At 51.5% G+C, this 12072-nt stretch overlaps 1 protein-coding gene and 1 long non-coding RNA gene across 2 annotated transcripts in view; one reads left to right on the forward strand and one right to left on the reverse strand.

The window, feature by feature from the left end:
• LOC149364490 (uncharacterized) overlaps window positions 1-12072 on the forward strand; it is a 53695-nt gene that overhangs the window by 17777 nt on the left and 23846 nt on the right. The window lies entirely within an intron of this gene.
• LOC149364491 (uncharacterized) lies at window positions 2456-6299 on the reverse strand. Its single transcript, XM_089570127.1, has 2 exons — window positions 5464-6299; window positions 2456-3451 (listed from the first exon to the last, which is right to left on the reverse strand). Exons 1-2 carry the CDS (start codon window positions 6027-6029, stop codon window positions 2569-2571), a joined length of 1449 nt encoding a protein of 482 aa, XP_089426253.1. The 5' UTR covers window positions 6030-6299; the 3' UTR covers window positions 2456-2568.

Genomic DNA, 12072 nt, shown 5'->3' on the forward strand with positions numbered 1-12072 from the left:
ATTTCAATAAAAAATCAATATTAATAATCAACAATAAATAAATAAAAGCTTAAATACTCAGCATTTGAAGCTCAGTATTTTTCAGCTGACCATTATCTTTTGTCGCCCACTGACGCAAAACCACGTCTCGCTTTTCGCGATAAAGCGCAGAGATTTTGTAGACCGGTTTGAGAATATATGGTTGTTCTCTCGAAAAACCTGGATCTTTGAAGCTAGAATCGCTCTTCAGAAATCAACGGCTGTTTACAAAGTATTTTTTCAAGCGATCATTTGTTAGCGGTTTTGTGTATTTTTGCACAAGCAGACATGTATTATTATTTCTGTTTCAGGACGTAGTTGTGTGTGTGCGCTGTTTTCAATAGAACCACACGAATCGAGTGATATAAAAGGCTAGGGACCGTACTCGACCTTCAGTATTCATGTCGCCGCACTTTTGACGACCACTGTAATAAACTCGTTTCCTGTATGCACATCCTCCGGGTTTGCACGGCACGTGTCTGGGTAACGGCGCTTTACTAGTCCGGCCAGATGCGGAGCTGTTTCGGAGCTGTCAGGGCAACTTCGGAGCGGACGGGCCTCGGGCTTCTTTTCAACGTCCGCCTAGAAGTTAAAATATGCAAAAACAGCGTATTATAAAAGGAAATTTTTGTTCAAAGAACGTGAATGTCGTCCTGATTTCATTAATGCAAGTACAAGTGTGGATCATATTAACCCTGCTATGCAGCGCACACACAAAAAAAGAAAAATGTTTGTACGTGCAAAGAGATTCAAACTGGCTTGATGCAACACAGTCAGTTTGCACAACAGTTTCCAGCATATTGGCGCCCTAACTACACAAGCAAAAAGGGCTGTACTGAGAACAGATTGCTGATGACAAGAGTAAACAAAATTTTGGGAGCCGTGAGACTATACTCCGTTTCATACATCATGTGCAACGCTGTCAAGGCTACGGAAGTAGTCCGCAAGAAAAAATAATGAAATTGTATCCCTCCGCGCTCGTTTCGTGGCCGAGTTGTCTACGGCGTCGCTTTGGGACGACTAGGAACTTCGGCGGAGTCGGTTCGAATCCACCTGGATACTTTTTTTTTTGCAGCATTTCACGTACGTAGGTTGCAATCCACCTCGCGACATTTTTTTTAATTAGGAATTTGTAGTTGACGCCAACTGATATCATTTTTTGCTCACAATACCTTCAATACCAAGCTGAAACGACGATGAAAAATGGTTTTTCGTTCAGGATTCAGGCCATCTGTAATTTTCGTTTTGCTGTAACCCACGGCACTGCTCGCTCCTCTGTCTCTGTCGAGGTATCGGGCATGTCATGAACTATTCCGTGCATCCAGCAGAGCAGGGGATCGAGTTTTTAAGACGGTCCGGGACTGACGGCCACTCCGTTGCGGAATAGCGCGATGCACATCATGTGAGCAGTTTTTTTTTTAGATTCCTTTGTTCTCAGGGTATACTGATGTCATAATTTTCATGAGACAATTTTTGTGCGAGTTTTCATTCTGGCAAAAAAAAGCAATATCCGTTGCAGAATAATAGCGCGATGCGTATCATGTGAACAGTTTGTTTTTCATTCCTTATTCAGGGTACACTGTTCTCATAATTTGTATAAGTCGATTTTTGTGCGAGTTTTCTGGCAAAAAAAAAACGATATCCGTTGCGGAACAGCGAGATGCATATCGTGTGAGCAGTTTGTTTTTTATTCCTTTTTGTCAGGGTATACTGATGTCGTAACTTTTATGAGTTGATTTTTGTGCGAGTTTTCTTTGTGGCAAAAAAAAATCAATATTCTGCTTCTTGTCATTAAGGAAAGCTCTTTTAGGTGCACTGTTATGTGCAGAGCAAGATGCTGAAATTTCTGGCTGAGGAAAAATTTCTTTATGCCACACTCAAATGGTTTTTTCCCGCCTAAGGAAATATAAATTTCGAAGCCTTTGTTCAAAATTTTGGCGTCTTGCATACTGGGGAAAGAGAAACATCAATACTCCAATGTAGCAATGAACAACTACCTTTGCAGTAGTTGTTAAAAACATTTATTAGAAAAAAGGGGTTCAGGGAAAAGGATAGGTAGTGGGGCCCTCAGTCCCGGACTTCGTTGGCGACGGCTGCTCGGCGAGTCTCGGGCCAGATAGAACTGCCCCCCACGTCTGTTGTTTGTAGTGCACGAGACTATTAATTGACAGTACCAATAAGCGGTTCAGTACACTGACAATAGTTTGTGACGGGTGCCGTAAGAGGTTTCCACGCAAGGAACCGCACTCGGAGAGCCAGCTGTCTTTGGAAAGGGTCGATACACAGTCCTCTGCTTGCTGTGTGACCTTGGCAATTTTGAGCTTGCGTTTGTAATTATTCTGCTGACGACACCACCACCAGCTGATACGTCCTGCTTCCCAGGGGTGGTTTTCAGGAGCGCCCATTGCAGGTTGCTCTTCTGTTTGCAGTGTCTGAGACTACTGATCCACAGTTGCGATCAGGAATTCAGCCCACTGCTAAGAGCTTGTGATGAGTGCAGTAAACCCCCAACCACTACCCCCCAAAGAAACAAACAAACAAGCTATCTCTTCACAAAAGTGACACAAATTCATCAACAGCACTGAAATCTTCATCGCTGAATTCAGCAATCGAATCATCAGACGAGGAATTGCACGAGTCAGACACACTGAAAACAAGAGGATCTATTTCGGTGTCCGCAATCATGTCCCTTTCCCAAGCCTCTGCCTCAATTTGCTGGACATGGGCACAACAGTTTTCCCAGTTTTGTTGGGTTACACCCGCCAACGCCACGGGTAGGAGGTTTTCAACTTCTGCCAAAGTGAAACCTTTGTTCCTGCTTGCTATAAAGCCCTTCACTTGGCTCCAAACAAGTTCAGTAGGGTTGAACTCACAGTGGTAGGGCGGTATACGGAGAACATCGTGGCCACGGGCAGCCGCCAAGGTGTCAATTCTGTAGATAATGCTTGGAGTGTTGACTTTTTGTGTGAGCTCAAGTAGCTCTGCCCTCACCATGTCGGCAGTCCAGGGGACCCCCTTCTTTGTCAGCCAAAGCTGAATATCTGCTTTTCGGGTTGATGATGTAGGGGCCTCTTCAAGCGCCACACTGTGGTATGGCGCATTGTCCATTACAATAACGCTGTTGCCTGGAATATTAGGCAGAAGCTTCTCTGTAAACCACTTCTCGAAGTATTTTCCATTCATTTCGGAGTGGTAATCAGCCTTATTGCCCTTCTTGGCTCGGAAGAAGTCAGCAGCTCCTTGCACAAAGCCTGTTGCAGAGCTCCCGGCATGCACAAGGATCAAACGGGCCCCCTTTCCTGAGGGCGCAGGCAGTCCTGTTGTCAGGCCTATCAGGAACGTATCATGCGAGGACTTCACGCTTCTGTCCTGCCAGACAGTTTCCTTCGTATGCCCACTGTTCACCCAGGTTTCGTCCAGGTAAATGATGGATCTGCACAAAGCAAAACAAAATAATGGATGAGGTAATTAACATCATTAAACATACCCACGGCTATGCCATAGCAGCAATAAGAGTCTTGCCATATCACTGACAACACAGAGCAGAATATAGGCCAAAAACTGAGTAGGAAATGTTACTTCATGATTTATCTTCATTCTTTGCCTGCGAAATGATATGCACGCAAGCACCAGGAGCCCCAAGTTGCGTCCATCGGAAGAACGAGTACTACGATTCATTCCTGCATGTCATTTCTGCCATGACGGCGGGATGATACGCATACTGGTGCCTCAACCAGTGGAGACCTGTTTTTGGCTTGTCGTAGCAGACAGTTGTTCCTCCAGCTGTTCAAGTAGTTCCTCACCCAAATATAGCATAAAACATCACCGGCCACCAAATGCCATCTCTGGGCAAAATTCATGAACAAAGGCGCGTCTGGGGTGGTATTCTGCCGGTGTCGCCTTTTGCGACATGTCGCATATGGGCGGGGCCTAAAAAAGTGCTTACAGATGCTCGAAGAAACGGAAAAAGCCGCCGGCACTTTCGTCTGCGGTGCATTCATTCACTCCGAGAAGCGACAATTTACCACTGCTGATCCACTAGCAGCAGTAGTTTCGTATCTTTTATAGCAAGAATATTTGCCATCACATGACGTCTAATGTTCAAAAAAACATTGGCAAATTTAATATAAACTCGCTTTACTTCATTTAAGTCTATAAAACACCGCGAAAAAGCTCCAAATCTATTTTTCTTTTGTTCCGGACGGTTGTGCTAGGTTTCGGCTGCGTTTCGGGCAGTTGCAGACGGTAGCAGTGTAGCTGGAGGTCCCATTAGGCTTGCGCGCTCCAGAACCGAGAGCGTATCTAAAAAACTAGGCTGAATTGCAGCTTAAACTTTATCGTCGAAGCAAGGTAAGTCATAGCGAAAAGTAACACCAGTAGTTGCCGGTAAACATGCCGACCGGAATCGCAAGGACTGCTGAATTGGCTGAAGCGGGCGGCTCTCGCTTGAAAGGACGTCGCCATGTTTTCACGCCAAGGGCGCAAAAGCCGCAACTGCCGATTGCGTTCGTACGCTAACGGCAGCCCGTCTCCCGCGCGAATCGCTTCAGAGCATTCCGTTGTTCGACTAAGCGTAGTAAATTGGGGCGACGTCACGATGACGTAGCAGGAAGGCGGGTCCGTGTCGTCACGCCGCCGTCACCGCGGCTCGAGCCAATCAGCGAAGAGCGAATGCGACATGTCGCAAAAGGCGACACCGGGAGAATACCACCCCTGGTAAATACGGTCTTTTCGTTCACTCCCATCTTCCTCCCTTCCCGTTACGGCGAGGTTCAGGTGACCACCGAGATATGCGAGACAGATACATTTCCTTTCCTCAAAAACCAATTTACAGACGAGCAAGGCGTAGGGCCGAACGGGCGATGGCGTTCTGTGGACTCCCTGGCAGCGTTGCAAGACGCTGTCGCGTTCCACTCTTAGAGGCGACACTTCGATCTTAGCCAAAAGGCCGAGAAGCGATGCCGCCGCGGTGGCTCAGTGGTTAAGTTGTTATGGAGGTTATGTACGGTGCGGTTCAGGTGTCCACCGAGATGACAGAGAATTACAGCGCCATTTCCTTTCCTCAAAAAGCGTTGCGTTCAAAGGCCAACGCACCGCGCCGAACGGGTGGTGGCGTTCCGTGGAATGCCTGCGCTACAACACGCTGTCGCGTTCCACTCCTAAAGACAAAGATTAAGCGTCATTAATTGGCAGTTAATTAATGCATCAACAGAATGTGAAGTGAACAATCGCAGAGCAGAATGCAGCACTCAGGCGTTCGCCTTTCACCACTTTAGCCGTTAAAGTTCCTCGTAATTTTTTTCATTTTTTTCTGATGACGCAACATTCATTGCCAGTTCTGCAAGAAATCCATATTAATGCTATTAAATTGTAAACGTTAACATCACGCGTTATGGGACAATCGAAACGTGCTGTGTGAGAAAAGATGCAAAGCAATGTTCTTACCTGCTCTGTCTTCGGAATTCCTTAATCGCCCGCAGGAACCGCCGGCGCCAGGCAATGATGTCACTGCGCTCGATGAAAGCAAGATTCCTTTTTCTTTTCTGAAATACGAAGGCAATGTCCTTCAACAACCTCCACAAGGTGGTTTTCTTGAAGTTCGGCAGGTCCTCGTCTTCGTTGACAGCCTTCCGAACACTCTCCAGCGTGGGTACCTGTCGCTTCCTGTACATCTCATGAAGTACCTTCAGTCGGACGGCATGCACCGTGAAGCTGTCATGCTTCACCGTTCGTGAACTTGAGATTCTCACATGACGAGGCCTTTTCTTCGGAGACATGAATCGTCCGCAAAGGCGCTCCGCCTTGTATTTGGCGACGGTACGCGGAGACACTCCGGTATCCTCGCTAACAACATTCACAATATCCCGGACGGATTTCTGCGGGAAACGGGCTCTATTCCGAGCATACACGTTTGAAATGACTTGCTTCGCGTGTCTGGACATCTTCGAAGTGCGAATCTTCGAAAAAAGCCGCTCCGGAGAGGTGGTCGAGGTCAATGCGTTCGACGCCATTTTCTGAAAACGAGATGCGCAGCACGGGGAGCACAGCTGCAAGGGTTGCGGGTCGGCGAAAACGCGACACGAACAAAAACGACAAACGAAACATATAAATCTACTGATTCCGATCTTTTCCCTCTAAAAAAAGCTGTTCTTTACCAAATTGATGTCAAACGTAATATATATTAAGCTTGCAGACAAAGCAATTGTTATTTCCGCTCGCCACGAGCATGCACTATTTTTTATCGCGGATGCAGGGAGCGTAAACAAGAGCCGTAGCTTTGACAGCGCTGCACCTGATGTATGAAACGGAGTATAGTGTATAAGTGAAAGAGTTGTTGTGTAGCGGTGTAGTAGTAGTAGTAAAAGACTTTTATTCGACCAAAATTTATAGGCCGAGCATTTCGACCGCCTGGGCGACCAGCTAGAAGCCGCTGTTCTTCTTCCCCTTCAGCGCCAAGCCAGTCGTGCCAGGTGGTGATGGATAGAGAGGGTGGGGGGAAGGAACCCAACTGCTGAGCAGCCGGGCAATAGAAGAGGCAATGGGCCAGGTCCGCATAGATACAGGGGCAGTTGGGACAGGAAGGGTCCGATCGATAGCGATAGAGGAAGAGGCGGGACGGGGTGATAACTGCATTCATCTGAATGTGCCGAAGAAGGCGAGACTCCGGCACCGTGAGTGATGGATGAGGGGGAGGGTAAAGGCGTTTGTTGAGGCGGAGCTCAAGGTAGACCTCTATTATGGTGCGGCGAAGGGTGAGTCTCCCACCGTCCTCCGAGGGCTTGGGCCAGGGGATCAACGGTGCCCGGAAAAGTGTGTCGCGGGCGAGCTGATGGGCCAGCTCATTGCCGTCAATCCTTGAATGCCCAGGGACCCAGCGGAGGAAAATGATGGAAGGCTGCAGTGCGGAGACCGCTCGTTCGACCTCCTGTTGGAGAGAAGGGGTCAGGGTGCGTTTCTGTATGTGGTGTATAGCGGCTTGTGAGTCTGAATAGACTGTGTACTCTTGGAGAGAGGGAAGGAGGGCAAATGACTGGAGGGCATGCGCAATGGCGAGAACCTCGAGGGACAATGCGTCTGGAGGGTGTAGATACGGCCCGCTGGTGTGGGTTTCAGGAGCAGGGAGGTGTGGATGGTACAGGGCGTAGCCGCAGGAACCTCGAGGAGCCACGAAAGAGGCATCCGTGTAAGCTACACCCTGGGTATCAAAGAGAGGGGAATGGTGCTGCGCGGCCGCATGACGACGTCCGGCGTGCAGGACGGGGGACATGTTGGTCGGGAGGGGAAGGATACGAAGATTGGGGGCGGGGGTGGGAATAGGAGAGGTAAACGGGGAGATTGGAATGGGCGAGATACCCGCTTGAGTCAATAACCACTGACCCTGACGGGTAAGGGAAAGCCGGGCAAGCTGCGAGTCGCGATGGAGACTGAGAAGAGAACGAAGAGGATGGAAGAGGCCTGTGGCAAAGAGCTTAGTGGTAGAGGTAGTGATAGGGAGGTTGAGAGCTGCCTTGTAGAGGCCCACAAGGGCAGTCTCGAGAGCGTTAAGTTGAGTCTGAGTGAAGGAAGCGTAGGGTGCAAAGTACAAGACCTTGTTGAGGGCCAGCGCGTGGGCAACTCGGCACGCGTGAGCCTCGTGGAGACCTGAGCGTCGAGTGACCACGCGCCGCAGGAGGTGAGTTACAGAGTGGCAGGTGGTGACAGCGCGGTGGAGGGCTTGCACATTCTTAGTCGCATGCAAAGGGAAGCCAAGAACTTTGCACTGTGTGAGGACAGGAATGGGAGAGCCAGAAAGGTGGAGAGAGACGAAGTGGTTGTGTGAGCGCTGGTAGGAGGAATGGTTGAGAAGGAGAAGCTCGGATTTCTCAGGAGCAGGAGAGAGGCCAGCGGTGGTGAGAAAGGAGTCGATGAGATCTAGGCCACGTTCCAGGGTGTCCTGTACGTGACCGGGAGAGCCAGATTAACACCAGAGTGTGATGTCATCGGCGTAAAATATATGATGCAGATCGGGAATTTCAGCTAGCTGGGAGGCGAGAGGGGCCATAGCGAGATTGAAAAGGGTAGGAGAGAGAACAGCACCTTGAGGAGTGCCACGGGTGAGGTGGTGTGGGTTAGACAAGTGGGTATCTACTCGAAAGCGAGCCACACGTTTAGAGAGCAATGAGCGGATATAGGAGTACATGCGGGAGCCACAATCCAAAGAGGCGAGTTGAGAAAGGATGTGATCGTGGCAAACACCGTCAAAGGCCTTGCGAACATCGACGGTCACAAGTGCGTAAATTTGAGTGGGTGTAGGGGACAGAAACGTTTGCTGGAGAATCAGAAACATGTCCTGTGCACAGACGCGGCGTCGGAAGCCAATGAGAGAATGGGGGAAGAACTCCCGTGCCTCAAGAAAATCAGAGAGGCGAGTCAGAGCCATTCGCTCAAGGGTCTTACCCACGCACGACGTCAGGGAGATTGGGCGGAGGTTAGAGAGAGAGGGAGGTTTGCCCGGCTTTGGAATCATAGAAATAAGGGAGGATGTCCAGGAGCTCGGCAAGCAGCCGCTCTGCCAGGCCTCATTGTAGGTTTGGAGGAGGAATTCTTTGGCGCAGTCAGGAAGGTTACGAAGTGTGGTGTATGTAATGGCATCCTCACCGGGAGCCGAGCGTGTAGCATTAGCAGCCAGGGCAGATTCGAGCTCCCGGAGAGTGAAGCATTGGTCCAGATCGGGGTTAGGCCCACCTGAGTACACCGGGTAGGAGGGTGCCAGAGAGGGCGGGAGGTAGAGAGAGGCGAGTTGATCAAAAACTTCGGAGGGAGTCCCCTGAGTGAGGGCTTTAGCTAGAGTGGGAGCAAGGGCAGGCTTAGTGCCGAGGAGGGATTTAAAGAGAGACCATGCGGATCGCGAGTGCAAAGAAGAATCAAGGCCATCACAAAGAGCACTCCAACGAGAGTGCTCGAGGGAGGCGCAGTGGGCGACGATCTCGGCCCGCAGAGCAGTGATCCGGGAGGAAAGTTGGGCATTGTGTGGTTGGGAGCGAAAGGAGCGTTGAAGACGTTTACGGCGACGCCATAAACGGAGAAGGTGAGGATCTGGGTCTTGGATTGGGTAACGAGAGCGAACGCGACGGCTACTGGACGTGAGCGCTGCAGAGATGCGCGACGTCCAGTCGTCGTAGGATTGAAAGGAGTCGGAGGCGAGATTAGTGCGAAAAGCATGCCAGTCAGTGTGAATAACCGGATGACAGCGAGGGATGTGGGAAAGAGAAGCGGTGATATGGATGAGAAAGTGGTCACTTAGAAGAGTTTCGGCTGTCACCTGTCAGTGAAAGGAAGGTGAACCCTGAGAGAAAGTGAGGTCGGGTGTCGTGGGGCGTTGTGAGGCAGTGCCCGCTCGAGTAGGAGAGCCAGGAGTATTAAGAAGGGTGAGGTGGCGTTCCTGGGACAGACAATGGAGGAGGCGGCCGGGTTTGAGGGTTTGTGGGTAGCCCCAGAATGTGTGAGGGGCATTAAAGTCACCACCAAAGAGGATATGGGAGGTAGAAGGAAGAGAGTGAAGGAATTTACCCAGAGCAGAGAATAAAGAGGAAGTGACAGGGGGGTTATAAAAAGACAAAAGGACGAGCGAGATGCGGGAAGAAGGGTGGTAATAAACCACACCAACTAAATATTTAAGGAGGGTGGAGGGGATGTCAATTTGCTCTACGAGCACGTCACTGCGTACATAAATAGACGCAAGTGGTGTGGCCGTAGTGGCATGGTAGGCGCGGTAGCCTGGGACATTGCGGGCCGTCCGGGTCTCCTGGAGAAGGAGAAAATGAGGCAGAGAGGGGCGGTGAGTAGATACTGGTGGAGGGGGGTCTTATTGTGGCAAAGATTTCGGCAGTTCCACTGCACAATCTCGAGGTCCTCGCCAAACGCCATTATGATAGTGGAGAGGAACGCGATGGTACGCGTTCCTTCTTTTTGGCGGGGGGCAGTGACTCATGCAGGGATTGGAGCGTAGAAGTGAAGGATTCTAATTGTTTGGATTGTGCTTGGAGGGTGGTAAGGATCTGGAGAACCGAAGTTTCCAGCTGAACCAAGCGAGTGTGATGGGCCTGTGTGGTGGTTTCTACAAGGTCAGCCAAAGGGGCGACCTGGGCGCTGGAGGAAGGAGTGGTGAACGTGGCAAGGTGCTCATTTAGCTTGCTAAGCTGGGAGGTAAGAGAGGAGGTGGTTGTCTGGAGGGTTTGAGTCAAGGCATGTATCTGCTGTTGTAGATCGTGGGAAATGCGCTGCTGCTCTCGCTGCTGGCGTTCCAGCATTGCCAGCCGGAGGTCGAAGGAGCGTCTCTCGTCAGTCAAGGATGGAGAGGGTGGTTTAGTGGAAGAGAGGGACGCTGGCACCGAGGATCCTTTAACTATGGCGGCGTAGGAGCCTGGTGGTGACGTGATCGGAGCTGATGGAGATTCATGATTAGAGAAGGAGGAGGAGGGGGTGGTGGGTTGAGTGGCCCGGCGCAAAGCTAGGCGTCGGAGGTATGCAGTTTTAGCACACTCGCGTTGTTTAGCAAGGAGAAAGGGGCAAGTGGGGTCGAGGGAGGGGTGGGTGTTCACCTTGCAATGAACGCACCAGGGCTGGGCACACACATGAGCGGAAGGGTCAGCGGGTAGAGGAGCAGCACAGCGACGGCACTTGGCCGGAACGCTGTGCTGGGGGCATTGGTGGGCGCGGTGGCCTAGAGTGAGACAACGGGTGCAGGTGGGAGGCTTAGGTTTATGAGGACGGCACCGGAAGGCAACGCGTTTGAAATAAACAAAGGGGGGGATGACGGTACCAGTGAACGTAATGAGCACTGATTGAGTGGATCCCATCATGCGAGCAGCGAGAATATCTGTTTTAAAAGACTCTAGATGATGCATGAGCTCATCAGGAGTGAAGTGGCCACCGACGTTATGGATGACGCCGAGGCATGAGATGGGAGGATGGGGGGAATAAGTGTTGATGCTGACAGGCTTACCGTGAAGGTGAAGGTGCGTGATCGAAAGTAGGAGGTGGGCGGTGAGAGGAGAATGAGTTTCTAAAAACACAAGGCTTTGGGCTGGCTTGGCCTGAAGGGTGATGTCTGCACTAGTCTTGGAGGAAAGTTGTGCAGCTGAGGTGACAGCGGCGAGCACGTCGTAGAGAGGCAGCTTGGGATTGAGGGTACCAGGAGGGAGTTGTATTCCAACAGTGATGAGCTCGGAGCGGGGTCGGGTGGCGGAAGCAGGCTTACGGCTGGCACCGATGGTGCTCCAGCCGATTTCCGGGGATGGAGTGTCGTCAACCGGGGACGCCATGAAGTCCATGTCTGCCGAAGAATCGTCAGCCTGAGGCGCAATCTGCGACGCTGGTGCCGGGCTGCAGGTCTTGGTGTCAGCGGGTAATGTGGCAGGTGTAGGCGCGGCGGCACCGGCGGCGTCGACGAAAGCAGGCGGCTGCGACGCGTCTATGGGCCCAAAGGTGTTGGCGTCCCTTAGAGCGTGGAGTTGGCTAGCAGTGGACGCTGCGGCGACGACGAACGCTGCCGGCTGCGCCGCGGCCGTCGATCCGGAGCTCCCAGCGTCGCTCACAGTGTTGGTTGCAACAGGATTTTGCGCGGTGACGTGGGCGGTTGGAGTAGGCCTCGCGGTGGCGGCATCAGTGGGTCTGGGCTGCAGGGGCTTCGTCAGACGCTGCATTGCAGAGGTGCAGGCGCGGTGCGTTAGGGTTAGCGAGGCGCCGCGCCGCATCAGACTTTTGGAGGCGCTTGGAGGGCCAGCTCGGCAGCGGGCCGTGATGACGATGGTATCCACGTGCTTCGGAAGCCTTCCTGAATCGATGGAGAGGAAATCCAGGGGCGGGCGAAGCCCTGGACTATGCCAGGGGCAGGTGAAAACGGAGCACGGTAGGCAGCCAGCTAACCAGGGCGGCGCCACCTAGCGGGAATGTTGCGGTGTATATTATGTAGACATAGCAGGGCCATCGCCCGCGGGATTTTACACGGCCGCTGTCGTTCACCAGGAAATTCACGTTGATGGACTCTCCTTTCGAGCCCCGAATTCGAGCCCC

Source organism: Amblyomma mixtum, chromosome 2 (genome assembly GCF_055824585.1).
Source record: "Amblyomma mixtum isolate Tamu chromosome 2, ASM5582458v1, whole genome shotgun sequence".
Taxonomy (NCBI): Eukaryota; Metazoa; Arthropoda; class Arachnida; order Ixodida; family Ixodidae; genus Amblyomma; species Amblyomma mixtum.

Bases quoted from the DNA above. Each gene is read 5' to 3' on its own strand.
- LOC149364491 (XM_089570127.1), bottom strand. From the start codon at position 6,029: ATGGCGTCGAACGCATTGACCTCGACCACCTCTCCGGAGCGGCTTTTT. The intron at 3,452-5,463 runs GTAAGAACATTG...TGCTTTGTGCAG, and splicing joins GAATTCCGAAGACAGAGCAG to ATCCATCATTTACCTGGACG.